The 25,401-nt window shown below is 35.2% G+C and overlaps 1 protein-coding gene across 2 annotated transcripts in view; it reads left to right on the top strand.

The window, feature by feature from the left end:
- The window catches only part of LOC142357261 (nesprin-1-like), a 278,227-nt gene that overhangs the window by 228,938 nt on the left and 23,888 nt on the right, over window positions 1-25,401 (top strand). For both annotated transcript variants that reach the window (XM_075408914.1, XM_075408920.1), the window contains exons 35-38: window positions 11,066-11,303; window positions 13,943-14,303; window positions 14,474-14,717; window positions 14,984-15,145. In XM_075408914.1, coding sequence (XP_075265029.1) covers window positions 11,066-11,303; window positions 13,943-14,303; window positions 14,474-14,717; window positions 14,984-15,145 — 1,005 coding nt within the window. The remainder of the gene's footprint in view (window positions 1-11,065; window positions 11,304-13,942; window positions 14,304-14,473; window positions 14,718-14,983; window positions 15,146-25,401) is intronic.

Here is a 25,401-nt window from a genome sequence, read left to right on the forward strand (position 1 = left end):
CTTTTACTAACTATACAGCAGATGAAAAGTTTTCTTAACGAGACTAGGTAACAAGCCGACAAAAAGAACGAACAGTGAGGCGAAACTTAAAAATTAATCAACATTTTTTGCACCAAGAAAATTCAAAAATCTTAAAAAACATTGGTTTTTAATAAAAAAATCCTTGATAAATTACTAAAAAGTCATTACAAAACCAAAAGCACCCGTCTGTGGTCAGACTATGCCATAGAAACAAACTAAAGAGAAACTCAAAAAATTACAAACGATTTGCGAAAACACAAACCTTTGCTACCATTAAAATCAATAGCTATCATCTGAATATGTATTTTTAATTCAGTTGTTATTTCTGCTATTTCAGTTGAAGGATTTATACTGACAGATTAAATAAGTTTACTTGGGCCACATTTAAAAACCATTGGGATCTGTTATTACGCGATTGTTCTGAAGGAAGAGAAAAAGAAACGCAAAAAATGGCCATTCAATAAACGTTCAGAAAAACGAAACAACAGTGGCACATAATATCAATATATATGTTATTTCTTGAAATACACGAAATTCGATGGGACATCTGATTGATGAATAGAAGTTAAATTTGACGAAAGGAACCTATTCGCTATATACTGAATGTTTCGAGCAACATCATTCATTCAGTCCTCAATTACAAGCCTATGAGATCTGTGAGCAATTTACGGCTACCTAAAGAACAAAAACAGCGAATTCAGGAAAAAAAATTGAGCGACAAAAGGGTCGAAGGCATTAAAAAAATGAACTTTTCACTAAACACTCTTCAATTTTAAATTAATTTTTCAGGAGCAATGGGAAAACCTTTTTTATCAATATAATTTCAAAAAATCAACAAATATAAACAAATACATTAGACGCACGAAAATTGCGGGAAAACACGTATTATCAACGCCATTAAATTCATTAGCCTTCAACGGAAGCCAGTATATACAATAAATGATGCCTCGAGGGGACAATAAGTTTTTTTGCCAATCGTATTTCATCAATAAGACCTTACAACAAGTTAATGACTATGAAAACAACAACAGAGAGAGGCAAAAACCACAAATTCAGTAGAAAAGTGCCTGAAGAAAATGTCGAAGCAACTCAAATCATAAGCTCTTCCCTGAAAACTTTATTTATGATCCGTTGAACTTCTTCCCTAAACCAATAGGGACTCTCAGCAGTAAGATGATGTGATAAGATTTCAAAAGGATCGAAAAACAAAATAAAGTACCCAAAAAAAATATGAATTCTCGTGGCATTGATGTTTTAAAACTAATAGGTAGAAGATAAAACCGCTAACCAGATTAATTTTGGCTATAGTAGAACGGAAATGGATTCTGTTAGAACCAACAATGACCAAGAGTATTCACGAAAAAAAATTAGGAATGGTTGAATTTCAAAAAAGTTTCGAAAAATTATTTTTAAACCCTTAACAGCCAGTAAACTCAATCTTTCATCGGAGCTCAATGACGATGCTCAGATATAACCCATAGGGAGGAAAATGATGTCTGTCATGCATAGATAGTTAAAAAGACATCACAATAAGTCTTATGACAGAAAACAATAACAAAAACAGCAAAAACTAAAATTCAGTAGAAAAATGCGAGAAGAAAGTGTCGAAGACAATTAAACCATTAGCTATTCTCTGAAAACTTTCTCTGTGATCCACTGAACGTCCTCTCTAAGCCAATTGGATTACAATAATCTTTGGATAATGTGATAAAGAGTTCAAAAGTGACCAATAATTCAAAAAATCCAAAAAAAAAATTTAAAAAAATTGAAATCTTTGTCATTGAAGTCATATAACCAATAGCTAGAAGATAAAACAGCTAAACAGAATATTTTTAGTCGCAGTAAAAAGCAAGTGGGTCCAGTCAATACTGAAACTCACTAACAGTTCAAGAAAAATTTAGGAATTGTTATTGTTCAAATAAAATTTTCGAAAAATGATTTTTATTTTAACAGACATTAAATTCAATAGCTTTCAACGGAAGTCAATAAAACGCTCAAAGATGCCCCGGTGGCAGTACATTTATGTTTGTCATGCATAGGTATTCATTATGAGATCACAGTAAGTATAATGACTATTAAAACAACAAAAAAAAAACAGGAGAAAACCAAAAAATCAGTAGAAAAGTGCAAGAAGAACGTGTCGAAGCCATTTAAACCATAAATTTTTGTTTAAAATTTTTATTGGTCATCCACAGAACATCGTTTTTAAGCTAATGGGAACTGTCAATATTTGGATAATGTGATAAGATTTCAAAAGTAACCAATAATACGTAAAAATCCAAAAAAAATTTTAAAAAATTGAAATTTTTTGTCATTGAAGTCATATAACCAATAGATAGAAGATAAAACCGCTAACCAGTTTAATTTTGGTTGCAGTAGGAAGGAAGAGGGTGCTCTCACCCCTGGACTGACTTACAATTCACTATAATAAGATTATGATTCTTTAATATTCAAAAAAAAATTCGAAAAATTATTTTTTAAGTCTTAACAGCCATTAGCCGCCCCCTCAATGAAATAGACATGTTCATTTAATGCTCATTATGGAACATATTGCACTGTTAGTCAATGAATCCCTACCATAGGACTCCAAAAAAAATAGTAAAATTTCAAAAAGAAATTCAAAATTTCATTCAAAATTACGAAAACTCAGAATCGAAGCCAAAAAAAACATGAGCAATTCCTTGAAAACGACGTTTTTGTTCATTGCGCTTCATTCGACTATAAAGGAGTTTTGTCATTAATAGAACGTCGATATAAAATGTGACTTGTCTCTAGGTGACTTAAAAAAGCAAAAAAGAGAAAAGTTTTATTAAAAAAAGGGCTCTCAATTAGAGTTCGATTTTTTTTTGATAGTGAACTTCCCTATGAGACCAGAACTAGTCTTTCTATCGCCTTGCATTCAACTTTTACGAACTCAAAATTTATTCTTTTTATAGAAATTTGAATTAATGTTTTCGTAAAAAAGATCTTAGTTTGAAGAAAATTGTACTAAAAGTGAACAATCATGCTAAAGATCCCATTGTTCACACAAAACTTCAATCCTCGATAACTCCTCGAAAAAAACGAAATTCAAAAAAATCTTTTTACTTTTGAATTCTACGCTGGACCAGCTTTTTAATGATACCACTCACATTTCTCTACGACGAATATATCGATCGGCCAAAATTCACTGAACAAAAAAAAAACCCATTTGAGTATATAGTTCCTTCCCCCACAAGTGGGGTCGGAACAATAACAGTTTTTTAAACAATTCCAGTATTTGAAGAAAAGTTAGCATAGTATTTCTGACTAATTTGAACAATTTCTGAAAATGGATTTCTTGTCCTTTTTCAACATAACTCTGGCATCTGGATTTCGAATTTGATTGTTTCTTCTTTCACTAACCATATGTAGCATTTTGAAGATGGCTGAATCTGTAATTCAACTTCAAAAAAACCAACAGTGTTTTTTTTTCAAAATTATGATACGACTTGGCTGAAATTTTTTGGTCAACTTGGCTGAAATTTTGTTGTTGGCCAATTTTGGATGTTTGCATTAATGTTTCTGCTTTTCTGGTATCCTGAAATCGAAGTTTGAAAATCCGGAAAATGTTTACTGTGAACATGCATTTAGTTATCCCCTTTTTGATTAAAAGATTTTATAGATAATAAATGAATTTATTTGATGTCGTTTTTCATGTCTATTTTCAAACTAAGTTATTATTGATAATGTTTGATCAGCAAAATTTGGACGGAAAATGTAATAGTTTCTAGCTGCTCAATTGTAGCTAGGAATTTTAACTAATGCTTGGTTTGTGAAACTTTCTAATAAAACTAATTTGTTTTGTTTGTCTTCCGCTCATTTTTTATGCAAATTGAGCTATTTTTGTTTAAATTTGCTGATTCTTTTTTCTATGGGCTAGTTTTCGTTATCTAATATATTTCCTATAACTTTTACTTCAAACAAAATGGTAGCATGAGTTCACTATTGATGCCCGCTAACAAAACCAAACAATACTTGGCAAGGGTTATTTGCTGCTATCTTTGATTGTGATACTTGTAGCTGAATTATGGTGCCAAAATATATAGTCCAATAGACTCTCAATATTATAGTAATGTAATTTTACTTCGCTCACTGATCAGTTCTGAACGTTTTCATATAAAATAATCGGTTTTGTAACTTTCATTTGCTTGAAAGAAAAGGCAGTTAGTTCAGCTAACTTGGAGACTGTAATTTGTTTTAGACCTTAGAAGAACGAGTTCTCAAAATGAAAAATTAAAAAGCTGTTTAATTACCGGCGTCAGCCTCTCAACAGTTAATATTGAGGCGCTCTTCTTTTTAAATTCTCTTTTATTTTTAGTCCACAGTTTTCTGTTTACATAAGTCTTGAATTTTAGGTTTGACTCGTGACTTACCTCACTCAGTGTTTCAACTAAATGGATTTTACTTTTTGCACTTTCTGCAATGTAGTAGATACGGTGAGTGTCAAAAGAGCAAAATCATCGATTGCCAACAGGAATTCGTATTAGGCTTTATAGCCTTACTTTTAGGAGCTGAATTAAGTATAATTTTGTAATCTAACTGAAACTCAACAACAAATTCGAATACTTTTTGACAATTCTATCCAAAACGCCATCTAGTTTGATCTGTTAATTCCAATGTTCACTTTTTCTGATTCAATCCCAATGTGCACAAAGTGGGTAAACTGGCTATTTTCCGTCAACCTGCCGGCTAGTTTTTGTACCTATTCACTGAATAAATATGCAGAGAGCGAGCAGTCTTTTCACAGTTTTCATTTTTATTGGGGTGTCCTTTTCGTTATCTTTTAAAGGAAAGTATGAAATTCTGAAGTTTGAATGATATAATGCTGCTGCCAATAGCAAAGGGTCGTGGAAAGCTTTTGGAGTTGCCTGTTTTAAAATTTGACAGTTTCAAATAGTTTGGATTTTCAATTTTTAAATTGAAGACTCGACTGACCTCAGAGAAATTCCATGGAAATTATTCAGAATTCTGTTTAGACCAAAAGTGTTGAAGTTTTGATGAACCAATAGGTTTCTGATGCCAAATACAGCTCAAATGTAAGCATTTCTTTTTAAAAAGATAACAAATAATTTAACGGTTTGTGGCCTTGTTTTTTCGTTACTTTTTAACAAAATTCAAATCGAATGGACAGTTAATTCTAACCATAGGTACATTAACTGAAGCAGCAACCCTCAGAAATTCTTCATTTTATTTTAGGGATTACCGTCTTATAAGTCTATGGCATAAATGGTGAACTAAGAAAAATTTTTAGGCGATTTTTTTCAAAAATTTGTTTTTTTAGCCTTTATCTACTTATTCTTGTTAATTTTTGAGGCAGAGGTTCTCGTTTTTCGGAAACTATCAGATATCTAGAAAATAAAGTTTGTTTTACCTGGTTTTGAGTGCATGCCTATAGTGACAGTTTCTCTTTGTTTGTTTCTCTATTCTAGAATTAAGTAGGAACTTTCAAACTTTCAAGCCAATTCATGTGTGAGTTTTTTCAGCTTCTGAAACTGGCAACAGCAAAAATCCAAAAGACCAGATAAAATAATTGCAATACTTGTTTTTAGCTGCATACTTAGTATTCACTCTGATTTCAAAGTAGAGTGAGAAAATGGTGTTTGAACAGAAGTTCGCTTTCTGGCAAGTTGTTTTTTGTTCACATGCGGCATTTTAACTCCGATTTTTTTAACTTTTTTTTCAATTTTTTAGGATTGGATTTTCTTAATTGTTTTCTCAATCCATGCATAATTCATTCTAGGCCTAGTTTTTTGTTTGAAACAAATTCCTCTTTCTCGCTAGGGGTTTTTTGTTCACATGCGGCGTTTTTACATTGATTTTCAGTTTTTTTCAATTTTTGACCTGGTTTTTTGGAAGCGGTTGTCCAAATCCTTTCATAGTCCGTTCTAGGTCTAGTCTTTGGTTAATAAATATTCTTTGAATTGTACGTCAGGACGGGTCCTGCTATGATTTTTTTAAGATCTCTTCACATATTTTCTTGATTTTTGAATCCAAATTAGAGTAGTGATTTGGTCAGGCCGAAACAGGAGCTGCAGCGAAAAAGCGAGTTGTTTTGCGGCGTAATATTTTTTTGCTCTAATTTTAAAGTAGAGTGAGAAAAAGGTGTTTGAACAGAAATTCGCTTTCTCGCTAGTGGTTTTTTGTTCACTTGCGGCAATTTCACTTTGATTTTTACTTTTTCTTTTCTTTTTTTGAATGGATTTTTTTCTTAATTGTTTTCACAATCCATTCATTGTTCATTCTAGGCTTAGTTTCTTGTTTGAACGAACTTTCTCTTTCTCCCTAGTGGCTTTATGTACACATGCGGCATTTTGATCTTGATTTCCAGTTTTTTTAAATTTTTTTATCTGATTTTTTTTTATTCAATGGTTTTTCCAATTGACTCATTGTCCGTTCTAGGTCTAGGTTTTGTTTAATCAATGAAAACTCTTTGAGTTTTAGGCCTGGAGTTGTCCTGCTTTGTTTTTTTGTTTCGTCGTCTGACGCTGTTTTTGTTTGGTATTTGTTCACACACCAAAGCTGAAAAAAAATCAAATTTCGTGATTTTCTAACTGCGTTTGAGCGCTAGACATCATTTCTCACTCTATTCAGGGTTTATAGGTAACTCTATCCAAAATTCTATCTATTTTGATTGGTTTTCTGTTTCAATCTCAACGTGCATTTTTTCTATTTCAATCCCAATGTGCACGAAGCTGGATAAACGGTGGCTATTTACCGTTAATCTACAGGCTAGTTTTTGTACCTATTCGCTGAATAAATATTCAGAGAGCAGTCTTTTCAGTCTTCATTTTTATTGGGGATGTCCTTTCCGTTATCTTTTAAATGGAAGTATGAATATCTGCAGTATGAACGATATTATGCTGCTAACAACAGCAAAGGGTCACTAAAAGCTTTTGGCGTTACCTGTTTCAAAATTTGACAGTTTTCTATTGTTTCCTTTTTCAAAACGAAACTTTTTAGCCTTAATCTACTTATTCTTGTTAATATTTGAGCCAGAGGTTCTGTTGAGAGAAGCCATGGAAAATATTCAAAATTCTGTTCAGGTCAAAAGTGTTGAAAGTTTTTTGAACCATTAGGTTTCTGATGTCAAATTGAGCTCATATGTAAGCAATTCTTAAGATAACAAATAATTTAAAGGCTTGTGGCCTTGTTTTTTGTTGGGGATTACGCTCACATAAGTCTATGGCGTAAAAGGTGAACAAAGGAAAATTTTTTATCGATTTTCAAAAATTTAACTTTTTAGCCTTAATCTACTCATTCTTGTTAATATTTGAGGCAGAAGTTCTCGTTTTGTGGAAACTATCAGATATCTGGAATATAAATTTTGTTTTACGTGGTTTTGAGTGCATGCCTATAATGGCAGTTTCTCTTGGTTTGTTTCTCTAATCTAGAACTAAGTAGGAGCTTTCAGACTTTAAAGCCAAATTCATCTGAGTTTTTTCAGCTTCTGAAACTGGCAACAGCGAAAATCAAAGACCAGATAAAATAATTTGCATACGTGATTTTAGCCGCATACATTATTTTCACTCTGATTTCAAAGTAGAGTGAGAAAATAGTGTTTGAACAAAAGTTCGCTTTCTCACTGGTTGTTTTTTGTTCACATGCGCCATTTTAACTTTGTTTGTTTACTGTTTTTTCAATTTTTTTTAGGATTGGATTTTTTTCTAAATTGTTTTCTCAATCCATTCATATTTCATTCCAGGCCTAGTTTTTTCTTTGAAACAAATTCCTCTTTCTCGCTAGGGGTTTTTTGTTCACATGCGGCGTTTTTACATTGATTTTCAGTTTTTTTCAATTTTTGACCTGGTTTTTTGGAAGCGGTTGTCCAAATTCTTTCATAGTCCGTTCTAGGTCTAGTCTTTCGTTAATAAATATTCTTTGAATTGTACGTCAGGACGGGTCCTGCTATGATTTCGAGTGACTTTTACGCCCTTTACTGATTCAACAAATTGCTCGCGAGCGAAGATTTGAGCTATTATTGTAAAGGTGTGTGTGTGTGTGTGTGTGTGTGTGTGCGTGTGTGTGTGTGTGTGTGTGTGTGTGGGTGGGTGTGGGGCGCTGTCTTTTTTTATGATCTCTTCACACATTTTCATGATTTTTGAAGTGAAAATTAGGTAGTGATTTTGGTTATGCCGAATGATGAAGTGGAGCGAAAAAGCGAGTGGTTTTGCTCCGTGAAATTTTTCCACTCTAATTTTAACGTAGAGTGAGAAAACGGTGTTTGAACAAAAATTCGCTTTCTCGCTAGTGGTTTTTTGTTCACATGCGGCAATTTCACTCTGATTTTTAATGTTTTTTCGATTTTTTATATCGGATTTTTTTTCTAAATGGTTTTCCCAGTTTTTTCTAAGTTGTTTTCTCAATCCATTCGTAATTCATTCTAGGCCTAGTTTTTTCTTTGAAACAAATTCCTCTTTCTCGCTAGGTGTTTTTTTTTCAAATGCGGCGTTTTTTCATTGGTTTTCTTTTCAATTTTTGTCCCCATTTATTTTTTCAGTTTTTTTTTCAATTTTTGTCCCGATTTATTGGGAGCCGTTTTCCCAATTCTTTCATAGTCTGTTCTAGGTCTAGTCTTTAATCAATGAATGTTCTTAGAATTGTACGTCAGGACTTGTCCTGCTATGTTTTTTTTTAAGATCTGTTCACATTTTCATGATTTTTGAATCCAAGTTAGAGTAGTGATTTGGTCAGACCGAAACAGGAGCTGCAGCGAAGCGAGTGGTTTTGCGGCGTGATTTTTTTTGCTCTAATTTTAAAGTAGAGTGAGAAAAAGGTGTTTGAACAAAAAATCGCTTTCTCGCTAGTGGTTTTTTGTTCACGTGCGGCAATTTCACTTTGGTTTTTACTGTTTTCTTTTTTTTGGAATGGATTTTTTCTTCATTGTTTTCACAATCCATTCATTGTCCATTCTAGGCTTAGTTTTTTGTTTGAACCAACTTTCTCTTTCTCTCTAGTGGCTTTTTGTCCACATGCGGCATTTTGATCTTGGTTTTTAATTTTTTTATCTGATTTTTTTTTGGAAATGGTTTTTCCGATTGACTCATGGTCCGTTCTAGGTCTAGGTTTTGTTTAATCAATGAAAACTCTTTGAATTTACGTCAGGAGTTGTCATGCTTTGTTTTTTTGTTTCGTCGTCTGACGCTGTTTTTGTTTGGTATTTGTTCAGACACCAAAGCTGAAAAAAATCGAATTTCGTGATTTCTAACGGCGTTTGAGCGCTAGGCATCATTCCTCACTCTTTATTCAAGTTTTTTAGGATAACTCTGTCCAAAATTCTATCTAATTTGATTATTTTTCTGTTTCAATCCCAACGTGCACTTTTTCTATTTCAATCCCAATGTGCACGAAGCTGGATAAACGGTGGCTATTTACGTTAATCTGCCGGCTAGTTTCTGTACCTATTCGCTGAATAAATATGCAGAGAGCAGTCTTTTCAGTCTTCATTTTTGTTGGGGATGTCCTTTCCGTTATCTTTTAAATGGAAGTATGAATATCTACGTATGAACGATATTATGCTGATAACAATAGCATAGGGTCACTAAAAGCTTTTGGTTTTACCTGTTTCAAAATTTGACAGTTTCCTGTTCTTTCGTTTTGCAATACTTAAAAAGATCCGAAGGACCTCGGAGAGAAGCCATGGAAAATATTCAAAATTCTGTTTAGATCAAATGTTGAAAGTTTTCTTAACCATTAGGTTTCTGATGTCAAATTGAGCTCATATGTAAGCAATTCTTAAGATAACAAATAATTTAAAGACTTGTGGCCTTGTTTTTTGTTGGGGATTACGCTCTCATAAGTCTATGGCGTAACAGGTGAACAAAGGAAAATTTTTTATCGATTTTCAAAAATTTAACTTTTTAGCCTTAATCTACTCATTCTTGTTAATGTTTGAGTCAGAAGTTCTCGTTTTGTGGAAACTATCAGATATCTTTCTGAAAATGAAGTTTGTTTTACGTGGTTTGAGTGCATGCCTATAGTGGCAGTTTCTCTTCTTTGTTTGTTTCTCTAATCTAGAACTAAGTAGGAGCTTTCAGACTTTCAAGCCAGTTCATCTGTGAGTTGTTTCAACTTCTGAAACTGGCAAGAGCAAAAATTCACTAGTTTCTTCTCTTCTTTCAATCCTAATTTTGGTTATGGGAATCAACGTCGGCTATTTTCCGGCGATCGGATTCTTTCTAAATTGTTTTCCTAATCCATTCATAGTTCATTCTAGTCCTAGTTTTTTTTGAACAAAAATTCGTTTTCTCGCTAGTGGTTTTTTGTTCACATGCGGCATTTTGACCTTGATTTTCAGTTTTTTAGTTTTCTTTAATCTGATATTTTTGGAAATGGTTTTCCCAATTCACTCATAGTCCGTTCTAAGTCTAGGTTTTGTTTAGTCAATGAAAATTTTTTGGATTGTACGTCAGGACTTGTCCTGCTATAATTTTTGTTTCGTCGTCTGACGCTCTGTTTTTGTTTGGTACTTGTTCACAAAGCAAAGCTGAAAAAAATCGACTTTCGTGAATTACTTCAAACGGCGTTTGAGCGCTTGAGGTCATTTCTCACTCTTTATCCAAAATATTTAGGACATTTGAGTGATTTGATTTTGATCATACGTGACTTTTCTCACTCAATTAAATGACTTTTGCACTCTAAGGTCAAAGGAACTAATATGTGTAATAAAGGTCCCTAATAAATAGATACGAACACCGAATGTAACATTGTAGTTAAGCATTTAATTCAAAGGTTTTTTTCCCTTTCAAGTAATTTTGTTAAATAAAAGTAGATGATTCCCTATCAGCAACCAACTGCTGAAACTTTTTCAAATGAAAAACGTTGCTGAATTGCTCTCCGCAGTGATATAACGTTGCTCATTGCAGTGATATAGCGAATTGAGGTTTTATCCGAATGTGGGAACATTCTGAGCTGCGCACCGTGTCATGTCAGCCTTCTTGTTGATCTTACTAATAACACGTTCAAGTTAGAAGTAATGCAAATAATGGCGCCCAAAATGCTTTTAAAAATGTTTTTTTTTAACCAGGGTCCCGTGAATTGAACTCTGGATACCCTGAATACCCATCTGGATCCTTCATTACAAGTTCGAGGAACTCGGACGCTTCCAGTTTGAGGCACCGAAACAGACGTGCAAGAGAATCAGAAAGAAATGGCGAGAGCAAAATTGGGCAAAGTATGCATGATGCCAAGGCTAAGAGAGACTTCTTCGCTCATAGACCTGCGCAGACAACTAGTGGCGATAAAAGTGAAGCCTTTCATCAAAGGTCCGTTTACCGTTAAGTTAATTGCATAACTGTGACGTAACATTTATAACCAGTACATGAAAAATTTTTTATATGGCCGAAATTACCCCTATTGATGTTAAAACTTATGTAAGCTATTAATAGCTCGCAAACAATGTTTGTATCAATTGTTTTTGTTCTTTTTTATAGCTGCGAAGCTGTAAGCTGAGCGTAGCTATTTTGCGGTGCTCTTGGTTTTTTTTACGACTCGAAGAGGAGTATTGGTTTTCTTAAGGTTTTTTTTTTTTTTTTACCGGAAGTACTATTCGTTCAGACAATGTTTTGACCTAAAAGCGAAAGCGAGTAAAATTGCAGTGTGAACTAATTTTTTCTGAGCGAGAGAAGTTTTTTGATCATGCGCTGAGTTTAGTGAATGACTTTTTGACATTGAAAAGTAGTTTTTGACTGAATGGCACATATAGATAACCGTTTTTAGCCGTTTTTTCGTCTAAGTGGCCTAGTTTTTTTGCTTGTATTTTGGTTTTTTGTATAAATAATTTTTAATCGATGCTATGTTGAAATGTAAACCCCAGAAATTGATAGCAAAGTATTTTGCATCGCCTGCAATTGCGTTTCAAATGCGAAATTGGCTCATATTTCTTGATTTTTTAGTTAATTTTTGGCTTTTTTTTCTATTAATTTCTTCATTTTTGGATCTTTTAGCTGTTTTTTGTCAAAAATCAGTTAATATGGCAACTTCCCTTTGATAATTCATATACTCAATGCCTCTTTCTACCTCGATGTAATTTTGTTTCATAAAATTGTACATTTGCTAATCCGATTTTCGTAGTTTTTTGCCAATTTTTTTAAGTTTTTTGTTTGTATTTTGCTTTTAATTACTAGAAATAGTATTTTGGGGAACATGAGGGACTTTAATTTCGTTTCAATAAAAATGCAATCATTTTTTGGTGTTAAATTTTTGAAAAAACAGATGAATTTTTTTTTCACAAATGCAGTCTTGAATATTTTTTTGACCACTTTCTTTGCAAAATGTTTCATTGTTTCGCATGTCTGAATTCTGCTTTTTCTTGTTTTATTCTCATGAGCAAGTTGGATTTTTGTCTCGAATGACTCGTTGTCTTTTCTATGTCTCGAATGCTGATTAATGAAATGTACTCGTTTTTCTTGATTTTTTAAATTTGATTTTTAACTTTCAAAAATCAAGAATTGGTCTTTTTGTTACGGTGTTCCTAACATTGTGTCCATATTCTTCACATTCTTGTTTGTATCATTCTAGTTTTGTCCTGGCATCTACTTTTATATTCGTTATTTTGACTTTCTCAGTTGTTAAAAAATTGAATGAGTTCAGCTTTTTCTTAGATCTTGGTTTCTTCGGTTTGCAATTGATTTAATTCAAAATAAAGCAGTACTGGGAGTTTGCTAGAAAGTCTTTTCCAACATTTCTACTTATTACTATTCATTGCGATTTTCTTCCGGGCTTGGTATTGTTTTTAGACGATTTTTTGCCTTTGAATATTATTCTGTTGCTTTTGTTTTAATTAATATGATTATTTATGCTATGATTAATTTAATTTTTGAATTAGTATGAAATCATGTTTTCTAGCATATATACAACAAGGAAGAATCATGTATTTTTTGTCTTAATTGCCGTGATTAGAAATCTAATTGCAGTGGTTTTCTGATTCTTATTTTTGAGCACTCTTTTTTGAATAATTTTGACTTTCCTGTCTTTTTTGAAAAGTTTTTATCTGCCGTTTGCTTTCGCGATCTTTTTGAGATTAGAATCAATAATTATCTGAGGGCAATTGATGGCATTGTTGGCTTTGTCAGGCTATCAGTTTTTTGACCATCCTAAAAATTTCAGACTTTTTTAACGTTACCAAACGTTTTCAATAAAAAAAATTTTGCTGCTTTTTCTTTCTCTTGGTGACAGTGGTTTAAATTTCACCGATTTTTAGATCAGACCCGGGGAGGTAATGAGTTAATGGTTTAATACAAAAGTTAATGGTTCAGCTTTTTTCTGAAGTTTTGGTGATTCGAGTCGCTTCCGGAATTCTTCCGGCTATGTTTTTTGTTTCGTCGTCTGACGCTCTTTTTTCGTTTTACATTTGTTCACACAGCAAAGCTGAAAAAGTCAAATTTTCTGAATGACTTCTTCCTCTCACTAACGGCGTTTGCGCGCGTGACGTCATTTCTCACTCTCTTTAGCAAAAGTCTTTTGCGTGATTAGATTTTGATCATACGTGACTTACCTCACTCAATAAAATGACTTTTGCACTTTAAAACTTAAGTTTAATTTGAATTTGTTTAAGGTCAAAGCAACTCATATGTGCAGTAAAGGTCCTTAATAAGAGGCTTCTGCGGAATGAATTTTAACAAGCTTTATTAATTTATCGCTAAATTTTTTTACCTAGTTTTTTGAGCGGCGTCGATTTTTTTTTCAATTTAGATCTGTATCTGTTTCTATCTCTATTATATGGCACGCAGGTCTATTCTTTCGCAGCTATTCCGGCAATCTGCCGGCTATGTTCGTACATTTTGTCCATTCAAGTTGACTTTCCGTCGAGGCACATTTTTGATTATTTTTAATGTTCTCTAAATGTAAGGTTTGCCGAAATTATGTTTCGGCCATAATTGTACAGTAAAAACTTATGTTTTAGACACAACCAACCGAACTCTCTGAATGCGTCACAGAACAGTGGCCGAAGTTCACCAACCCAGCATCAGAACATTGCCAGCTCCATGTTGGACCTCGACTGGGATCCATTTGACCCACTCCAACATTCAACTGACAACCTGTGCATGAACAGCGGAAGAGAACACCAGGAGATGAGACATAGGTCACGTGACAATGTTCAATCGGCAGGTTCTACCGGAGTCAACTACACGCAACCGAAAAGATCCGCTAGAAGTGCGAAAGAGGATTCAGTCGGGGATTCGACTGGAACCTTCATCAAATATGCTGACCCCTCCAAGAAGCAGTACAGTTCCAAGCAGAAAGTGCTTCTTCAGAAAATTGAGGTTATCTTTCAGTCAATTTTTTCTCCATACCCGGGACTTTGTGTACTTATTTTTCGCAGTTATTTTGCGCAGTTATTTTTTGGACAGTGATCTTGCATTCTTTTGTTAATGATCTAAAAATAAACAGGTAAATTGATGTATTAATAATTTAAAAATTGAAAATTTTTCAGCCCCGAGTAGACGATCTGAAAGATGCGTTAGAGGACTGCAGGTCAAACTTGGACGGGGCTGAAGAATTCCTACGCTGCACTACCCCTACAGGAGAGGCATGTGAACAAGAGAAACACAAATTTTCAACTACTATTGCAGGCAGCAAAGCGTCTGTGGATGTTGTAAAATCTCTCTATAATAAACTACAGGAAACTGAGAAAAATGTCATGGAGAAAAACTTGCAGCTTTGTTCTGACGTTCAAGGTGTGTTAGGTTTTTAAACAGCTACTTTTTTGAAAATTTTGAGAATATCTGTAATACATCAATTAGCATATATACATTTTTTGATGTCAATTGATCCATAGCAATATGCGTCATGGCAAGAGAAAAGTGGCTTGATGCAATCACAGCTATTTAGGTTTTCTGATACTGTATCTAGAATTCAGAATCAGAAATTCAGTGGCAGCTCTGTTAATAAAACTTGTTTACGTAAACACAAATAGAAGTCTTAATTTTTTAAATGGTTTCAGTATGTGCAAAGAGGTGGGATCTGGTGAAGTCGCGTGCTATGGAGAAGAGGAGACGTCTCAAACACAACTACCAATTGTGGCACCAGTTCTTAGCAGATGTTCAATCATTGCGAGACTGGATTGTGCAGTACAGTTCCTCATTCTCACCATACTCTGCTACTGGTAAAACTGCTAAGCTTGACCGTTTTGACATTTCGAGTGACTTCTACGCCCTTTACTGATTTTACTAATTGCTCTCGGACGAAGATTGCAGCAATTATTGTAAACATGTGTGTGTACTCAAAATCGGGTGACTGTTTTGAATTTTCGAGTGATATTTAAGCCCTTGACTTTTTGCGTGAACTCATTTTCTCTCTCCATCACTATTTTTCAGCAGCTGAACTCAATTGGTAACAGTTTTCTAATAAAAGTAAAATAAAAACTCCGAATTTGGTGTCATATTTCTCTTTAAATTTTGATAGTTGTTTATTATAGCTGCGAAGCTGTAAGCTGAGCGAAGCTATATTGCGGTGCTCTTGGTTTTTTACAATTCAAACAATTTGAATTGTATTGGGGCGCTGTCTTTTTTTTAAGATCTCTTCACACATTTTCATTTTTGAAGTCAAATTGGAGTAGTTATTTTGGTCACGCCGAAACAGGAAATGGAGCGAAAAAGCGAGTGGTTTTGCGGCGTGAATTTTTTTCGCTCTAATTTTAAAGTAGAGTGAGAAAACGGTGTTTGAACAAAAATTCGGTTTCTCGGTAGTGGTTTTTTGTTCACATGCGGCAATTTCACTCTGATTTTTACTGTTTTTTCGATTTTTTATATCGGATTTTTTTTCTAAATGGTTTTCCCAATCCAATCGCAGCTCATTCTACGCCTAGTTTTTTGTTTGAATTTTAATTTTCATTTCTCGCTGGTGGTTTTTTTGTTCACATGCGGGATTTTGATATTGATTTTCTGTTTTTTTTCTTATTTTTTTTCTGATTTTTTTAGAATGGTTTCCTCAATTCACTGATAGTCCTTTCTAGGTCTAGTTTTTCTGTGTAGTCAATGAAAATTCTTTGAATTGTACGTCAGGACTTGTCCTGCTATGTTTTTTGTTTCGTCGTCTGACGCTCTTTTTTTGGTTTTACATTTATTCACACAGCAAAGCTGAAAAAAGTCGACTTTCGTGAATTACTTCAAACGGCGTTTGAGCGCTTGAGGTCATTTCTCACTCTTTATCCAAAATTTTTAGGACATTTGAGTGATTTGATTTTGATCATACGTGACTTTTCGCACTCAATTAAATGACTTCTGCACTCTAAGGTCAAAGGAACTAATATGTGTAATAAAGGTCCCTAATAAATAGATACGATCACCGAATGTAACATTGTAGTTAAGCATTTATTTCAAATGTTTTTTTCCTTTTCAAGTAAATTTGTTAAATAAAAGTAGATGATTCCCTATCAGCAACCAACTGCTGAAACTTTTTCAAATGAAAAACGTTGCTGAATTGCTCTCCGCAGTGATATAACGTTGCTCATTGCAGTGATATAGCGAATTGAGGTTTTATCCGAATGTGGGAACATTCTGAGCTGCGCACCGTGTCATGTCAGCCTTCTTGTTGATCTTACTAATAACACGTTCAAGTTAGAAGTAATGCAAATAATGGCGCCCAAAATGCTTTTAAAAATGTTTTTTTTTTTAACCAGGGTCCCGTGAATTGAACTCTGGATACCCTGAAAACCCATCTGGATCCTTCATTACAAAATTTGATTTTGATTTTTACTGTTTTTTCCTTTTTTGGATCGGATTTTTTTCTCACTCAATAAAATGACTTTTGCACTTTAAAACTTAAGTTTAATGTGAATTTGTTTAAGGTCAAAGGAACTCATATGTGCAGTGAAGGTCCTTAATAGGAGGCTTCTGCGGAATGAATTTTAACAAGCTTTATTAATTTATCGCTGAACGTTTTCTAGCTAGCTTTTTGAGCGGCGTCGATTTTTTTTTCAATTTAGATCTGTATCTGTTTCTATCTCTATTATATGGCACGCAGGTCTATTCTTTCGCAGCTATTCCGGCAATCTGCCGGCTATGTTGATACTCTAGTTGACGTCATTTGCAGCACCTCAGTGAACTTCATAGTCCCTTGTTTTAGGCTATTTCCACTCCCCCTATCCTCCTCCAACTAAGGCAGTTAGTCCGTTATGTCTAATTGCTCTCGTAGAGAAGCGATTATTGTAAACGTGTGTGTCTTTTTTTAAGCAAAATTTTTGCTTGATCGTTTTGACTTTTCGAGTGACTTTTATGCCCTTGACTTTTTGGGTTTCGCGTGATCTAAAATTCTTTCTCAATCACAATTTCAAAAGGCCGACCTCAATTAGTGGCAATTTAATACTAAAAGTCAAATGAAAAGTGCTCCGAAACTGGTGCCCTTTTTCACTTTAAATCTTAATAGTGGTATATGCTACCCTCTAATGTGGTTATTCGAAGCCCACTATTGAACTTCTTAGTCCCATTTAGCCCCCCCCCCCCCCGATTAAAGCAGGCTGCTATTGATCGTTCGACAGCAATTCTTCCGACGTTTAATCGGTAATGTTTGATAGCCGCCGTCAGCCTTTCAATGGCTATTTAGTTAATGAAAATAGTTTGAATTATATATTAGGACTTGTCCTGTTATATTTTTATTCGTTTTACCTTCTTTCTTCGTTTTAACTGAATGAAATTTAGCATTCACGCAGAAAATTTACGGAAATACAGTCAAGGTGAAAAAGCAAAATCTAAAATGGCATAAACCGTTAAGAGTCCGGTGAGTGCTGTTTTAAGACTTGACTGAATACATTAAATTGTCACAGATCATTAGAATATACTGCTCTTTGGTATTAGTATTAAGTGTATTTTACCTCCGAGTTAGAGGGTGAATTCACCGTGTTTTTTGAATCTTATGAAACTGCAGACCGATTTGAAACTCTGAGGAAAAATTTAGGCTGTCGTCAATTTTTTTTGTCTCAATCTTAACGTCGCTCAGTGGGGTTTTTTAGAGCGCAAGAATGCGTTTTAGGGACAAAATCGGCTCATATTTCTCGGGTATCCTGTCAATGTTTCCGTAACTTTGTATTTTTTGAATTCTTAAAGTGTACTTTTCTGTAATCAGTTAATACAGTAACGGTGATAGAACGTTCAATATAATAAAAGGTTCAATATTTAATTAGTTTTCTTTACTTTTATTTTTTCAATTTTCAAAATTTTGAAATGCCGTCCCATTTTTATTTTCAATAACAATTTAGTATTTGGCCCCTTTTTTTGCAATTTTTTGATGAATTTTTGCCATATTATTTGCTCTGCTTTTTTGAGTTTTTTTTTTACAAAAGTTGCAGATTTTATCATTTGTCCTTGCTTTCCCCTTTTGCTTGCTTTTGATTTCAATTAACATTCAGTGCTTAGTATTTGTTGAAATTACTTTTGAGATTTTTACTGCTGAAACTTTATGATATTTAATTCGGAGAATTTTCATAGGGCTAGGTTTTTTAATCAATGTTTTTATGCTTTTGATCTGAAAGATTGATTTTATTTTTCTCCTAGACATGTTCAACTCGAAAGAACTGATAGTCAAGTTTCCTGAATTGCTGTGACACCAAAGCTGAACATTTGTTTTCTTGCTACCTTAAATTTAGTGTTCATTTTTTAAATTTAGTTTAGGCGCATAGAAGATATCTGTGTTCACAAATGTATGTGGCGTCCCAATTTATCTTTTGCATCACAGTCTTTTGGCGTTTTCTGAATTAGCGAGACTGATTTTTTCTTTGCAATTTCTGGCGCAATCAGTTTTTGTCCATTAAAAAAATTTCGTCTATTTGGCAACGTCCCTTTTAAACTTTAAATAATCTATTATTTTAAATGTAAGTCGCATTTGAGCACAATGGTTAACAGCTGTCCCATCTTCACTTGCTGTAACAATCCTTAAACATGCAGCCTACTGCATCATGCTTAAGCTCCCGAACTTAACAAGTTTTTGTGCTCATTAAGAATGCAGCTTAACAAAAACAAGCGAGACAAAAAGCCAATGACCAAAAACTTTCGCATGTAGTCAGTTGAATAGACAAAAGCAACAGGATTCGGTAGCGCAAGGGATTAGACCTATGACTGTGAAGCGATGGGCAGGGGTTCAAGCCTGAGTAGGGGCGGAAATGGATGCTTAGTGTACTGGTGTAAAGGTTTGGCATTTGGATATCTTTTTCTTCTGTTCTTCTTTTTCCTCTTAATCGTTTTCTATATATTCCTTTGGTTGTATGTTCACTCATTCGTTTTGCATTTCATTCTCTCCCTTTCATCTATCGTTCTATCTATCTATTATTTTAAATGTAAGTCGCATTTGAGCACAATGATTAACAGCTGTCCTATCTTCACATGCTTTAACAATACTTAAACATGCAGCCTACTCCACCATGCTTAAGCTCCCGATCTGAACAAGTTTTTGTGCTCATTAAGAATACAGCTTAACAAAAACAAGCGAGACAAAAAGCCAATGACCAAAAATTTTCGCATGAAGTCAGTTGAATAGACAAAAGCAACAGGCTTGGGTAGCGCAAGGGATTAGACCTATGACTGTGAAGCGATGGGTAGGGGTTCAAGCCTGAGTAGGGGGGGAAATGGATGCTTAGTGTAATGGTGTAAAGGTTTGGGATTTGGATATCTTTATCTTCTGTTCTTCATCTCTTTCCTCTTATTTTGTTTTCTATATCTTCCTTTGGTTCTATGTTCAGTCATTCGTTCTGCATTTCATTCTCTCCCTTTCATCTATCGTTCTATCTATTTTTTTAAAATGTAAGTCGCATTTGAGCAGAATGATTAACAGCTGTCCTATCTTCACTTGCTTTAACAATCCTTAAACATGCAGCCTACTCCACCATGCTTAAGCTCCCGATCTGAACAAGTTTTTGTGCTCATTAAGAATGCAGCTTAACAGAAACAAGCGAGACAAAAAGCCAATGACCAAAAATTTTCGCATGGAGTCAGTTGAATATACAGAAGCAACAGGCTTGGGTAGCGGCAGGGATAAGACCTATGACTATGAAGCGATGGGCAGGGGTTTAAGCCTGAATAGGGGCGGAAATGAATGCTTAGTGTACTGGTGTAAAGGTTTGGGATTTGGATATCTTTGTCTTCTGTTCTTCATCTTTCCTCTTAATTGTTTTCTATATCTTCCTTTGGTTCTATGTTCACTCATTCGTTCTGCATTTCATTCTCTCCCTTTCATCTTTCGTTCTATCTATTATTTCAAATGTAAGTCGCATTTGAGCACAATGATTAACAGCTGTCCTATCTTCACTTGCTTTTACAATCTTTAACATGCAGCCTACTCCACCATGCTTAAGCTCCCGATCTGAACAAGTTTTTGTGCTCATTAAGAATGCAGTTTAACAAAAACAAGCGAGACAAAAAGCCAATGACCATAATTTGTCGCATGGAGTCAGTTGAATAGACAAAATCAACAGGCGTCGGTAGCGCAAGGGATTAGACCTATGACTGTGAAGCGATGGACAGGGGTTCAAGCCTGAGTAGGGGCGGAAGTGGATGCTTAGTGGACTGGTGTAAAGGTTTGGAATATGAATATCTTTATCTTCTGTTCTTTATCCTTTTCCTTTTAATTGTTTTCTATATCTTCCTTTGGTTCTATGTTCACTCATTCGTTCTGCATTTCATTCTTTCCCTTTCATCCATCGTTCTATCTATTATTTTAAATGTAGGTCGCATTTGAGCACAATGATTAACAGCTGTCCTACCTTCACATGCTTTAACAATCCTTAAACATGCAGCCTAATCCACCATGCTTAAGCTCCCGATCTGAAAAAGTTTTTGTGCTCATTAAGAATGCAGCTTAACAGAAACAACCGAGACAAAAAGCCAATGACCAAAAATTTTCGCATGGAATCAGTTGAATAGACAAAAGCAACAGGCTTGGGTAGCGCAAGGGATTAGACCTATGACTATGAAGCGATGGGCAGGGGTTTAAGCCTGAGTAGGGGCGGAAATGGATGCTTAGTGTAATGGTGTAAAGGTTTGGGATTTGGATATCTTTATCTTCTGTTCTTCATCTCTTTCCTCTTATTTTGTTTTCTATATCTTCCTTTGGTTCTATGTTCAGTCATTCGTTCTGCATTTCATTCTCTCCCTTTCATCTATCGTTCTATCTATTTTTTTAAATGTAAGTCGCATTTGAGCACAATGATTAACAGCTGTCCTATCTTCACATGCTTTAACGATCCTTAAACATGCAGCCTACTCCACCATGCTTAAGCTCCCGATCTGAACAAGTTTTTGTGCTCATCAAGAATACAGCTTTACAAAAACAAGCGAGACAAAAAGCCAATGACCAAAAATTTTCGCATGGAGTCAGTTGAATAGACAAAAGCAACAGGCTTCGGTAGCGCAAGGGATTAGACCTATGACTGTGAAGCGATGGGCAGGGGTTCAAGCCTGAGTAGGGGTGGAAACGGATGCTTAGTGTACTTGTGTAAAGGCTTGAGATTTGGATATCTTTATCTTCTTTTCTTCATCTCTTTCCTCTTAATTGTTTTCTATATCTTCCTTTGGTTCTATGTTCACTCATTCGTTCTGCATTTCATTAATTCCCTTTCATCTATCTATCTAATATTTTAAATGTAAGTCGCATTTGAGCGCAATGATTAACAGCTGTCCTATCTTAACATGCTTTAACGATCCTTAAACATGCAGCCTACTCCACCGTGCTTAAGCTCCCGATCTGAACAGGCTTTTGTGCTCATTAAGAATGCATCTTAACAGAAACAAGCGAGACAAAAAGCCAATGACCAAAAATTTTCGCATGGAGTCAGTTGAATAGACAAAAGCAACAGGCTTGGGTAGCGCAAGGGATTAGACCTATGACTGTGAAGCGATGGACAGGGGTTCAAGCCTGAGTAGGGGCGGAAATGGATGCTTAGTGTACTGGTGTAAAGGTTTGGCATTTGGATATCTTTATCTTCTGTTTTTCATCTCTTTCCTCTTAATCGTTCTCTCTATCTTCCTTTGGTTCTATGCTTACTCATTCGTTCTGCATTTAATTTTCTCCCTTTCATCTATCTATCTATCTATTTTTAAAACGCAAGTCGCATTTGAGCGCAATAGTTAACAGCTGTCCTATCTTCACTTTCTTTAACAATCCTTAAACATGCAGCCTACTCCACCATGCTTAAGCTCCCGATCTGAACAAGTTTTTGTGCTCATCAAGAATACAGCTTTACAAAAACAAGCGAGACAAAAAGCCAATGACCAAAAATTTCGGCATGGAGTCAGTTGAATAGACACAAGCAGCAGGCTTCGGTAGCGCAAAGGATTAGACCTATGACTGTGAAGCGATGGGCAGGGGTTCAAGCCTGAGTAGGGGTGGAAACGGATGCTTAGTGTACTCGTGTAAAGGCTTGAGATTTAGATATCTTTATCTTCTGTTCTTCATCTCTTTCCTCTTAATTGTTTTCTATATCTTCCTTTGGTTCTATGTTCACTCATTCGTTCTGCATTTCATTAATTCCCTTTCATCTATCTATCTAATATTTTAAATGTAAGTCGCATTTGAGCGCAATGGTTAACAGCTGTCCTATCTTAACATGCTTTAACGATCCTTAAACATGCAGCCTACTCCACCTTGCTTAAGCTCCCGATCTGAACAAGTTTTTGTGCTCATCAAGAATACAGCTTTACAAAAACAAGCGAGACAAAAAGCCAATGACCAAAAATTTTCGCATGGAGTCAGTTGAATAGACAAAAGCAACAGGCTTCGGTAGCGCAAGGGATTAGACCTATGACTGTGAAGCGATGGGCAGGGGTTCAAGCCTGAGTAGGGGCGGAAACGGATGCTTAGTGTACTCGTGTAAAGGCTTGAGATTTGGATATCTTTATCTTCTTTTCTTCATCTCTTTCCTCTGAATTGTTTTCTATATCTTCCTTTGGTTCTATGTTCACTCATTCGTTCTGCATTTCATTAATTCCCTTTCATCTATCTATCTAATATTTTAAATGTAAGTCGCATTTGAGCGCAATGATTAACAGCTGTCCTATCTTAACATGCTTTAACAATCCTTAAACATGCAGCCTACTCCACCATGCTTAAACTCCCGATCTGAACAGGTTTTTGTGCTCATTAAGAATGCATCTTAACAGAAACAAGCGAGACAAAAAGCCAATGACCAAAAATTTTCGCATGGAGTCAGTTGAATAGACAAAAGCAACAGGCTTGGGTAGCGCAAGGGATTAGACCTATGACTGTGAAGCGATGGACAGGGGTTCAAGCCTGAGTAGGGTCGGAAATGGATGCTTAGTGTACTGGTGTAAAGGTTTGGGATTTGGATATCTTTATCTTCTGGTTTTCATCTCTTTCCTCTTAATCGTTCTCTCTATCTTCCTTTGGTTCTATGTTTACTCATTCGTTCTGCATTTAATTTTCTCCCTTTCATCTATCTATCTATCTATTTTTTTAAACGCAAGTCGCATTTGAGCGCAATGGTTAACAGCTGTCCTATCTTCACTTGCTTTAACAATCCTTAAACATGCAGCCTACTCCACCATGCTTAAGCTCCCGATCTCAACAAGTTTTTGTGCTCATTAAGAATGCAGCTTAAAAAAAGCAAGTGAGACAAAAAGCCAATGACCAAAAATTTTCGCATGGAGTCATTGGAAAAGACAAAAGCAACAGACTTCGGTAGCGCAAGGGATTAGACCTATGACTGTGAAGCGATGGGCAGGGGTTCAAGCCTGAGTAGGGGCGGAAATGGATGCTTAGTGTACTAGTGTAAAGGTTTGGGATTCGGATATCTTTATCTTCTGTTCTTCTTCTCTTTCCTTTTAATCGTTTTCTATATCTTCCTTTCGTTCTATATTCCCTATTTCGTTCTGCATTTCATTCTCTCCCTTTCATCTATTTGTCTATTATTTTAAATGTAAATCGCACTTGGGCGCAATAGTTAACAGCGCTCCTATCTTGATACGCTGTAACGATCCGTAAACATGCAGCCTGCTCCACCATGCTTAAGCTCCTGATCTGCGAATATTTTTGTAATCATTCAGAATGCAGCTTAACAAAAACAAGCGAGACAAAAAGCCAATGACCAACAATTTGCATATGTAGTCAGTTCAGTAGACAAAAACAACAAGCGTCGTTAGCTCAAGGGACTAAACCTATTACTGTGAAGCGATGTCCAAGGGTTCAAGCCCGAGTAGGAGCGGAATTGGATATATGTTTATTGGGGTAAATATTTGGGATTTGTATATCTTTTTCTTCCACTCGTCATCTCTTTCCTTTTAATCGTTTTCGATATCTTTCTTTTGTTCGGTTTTTTATTCTCTCATTCTTTCTGCATTGCATTTTCGCGGAATAGTTAACAGCGCTCCTGTCTTCACATGCTTTAACGATCCTTAAACATGCTGCTTAAGCTTTTGATCTGCACCTTTTTTTGTGATCATTAAGAATGCAGCTTAGCAAAAACCAGCGAGACAAAAGTAGCCGATGACCAAACATCTGCGTATGTATTCAATTCAATAGACAAAAGCAACAGTAGTCGGTAGAGCAAGGGAATTAACTTATGGCTGTGAATCGAGGAGCATGGGTCAAGTCCGAGCAGATGCAGAAAACGATGCATTATAGAGTGGCGTTTAAAAAAATGGGGTTAGGTTTTCTTCATTTCTTTCCTTCTTTATTTCCTTCTTCCTTTACTTCTCTCTTCATTCCTTCATCTTTCTGCATTTCATTGTCTCCCTTTCATCTATCCATCTTTTATGTTGAACAAAAGTTGCTATTGAGTGCAATTATTAACAGCGTTCCTATTTTCATGTTTAAATGGTCCATAAACATGCAGCCTACATCAACATGCGTATGCTCCTGATCCGGGCTCATGATCATGTATTTTGTGCTCATTAGGCGTGCAGCTTAGGAAAAGCCAGTGAGAAAAAATTGCCAACGATAACCTTTTGCGTATGTAATCAGTTCAATAGACAAAAGCAACAGGCGTCGGTAGCGCAATGGATAAAATCTATGGCTGTGAAGCGAGGGGCATGAGTTCAAGCCCGATTAAGGGTTGAAAAGCATGTACTTGATTTAAAAATTGGTATTTGGCTGTCTTTTTTCCGTTCTTCAATTCTTTCCGTTTATTCGTTAGTTCTACTTTCGTTCTTTAATCCTTCATTCTTCCTGCATTATAAAGTTCAATAGGCGTGAGCAATCGGCATACTTAGCGTAAAGGATAAGACCCATGACTGTTAAGCGAGAAGCAGGGGTTCCAGTCTAATTGACTTTCCTTTTCTTTTTCTTTCGCTCGTTTTTATTTCGTTTTTTTTTTTTTTCGTTTTTCTTTTCTTTCCTTCCAATCTTTCTTATTTCATATTTTGTCTCCTAATCTGCTGATGTTTTGCGCTCATTAAGCTTGCCAAAACAGACGAGCCA

The sequence above is a fragment of the Convolutriloba macropyga genome, chromosome 2, assembly GCF_964194025.1.
Source record: "Convolutriloba macropyga chromosome 2, txConMacr16.3, whole genome shotgun sequence".
NCBI classification, from domain to species: domain Eukaryota; kingdom Metazoa; phylum Xenacoelomorpha; order Acoela; family Convolutidae; genus Convolutriloba; species Convolutriloba macropyga.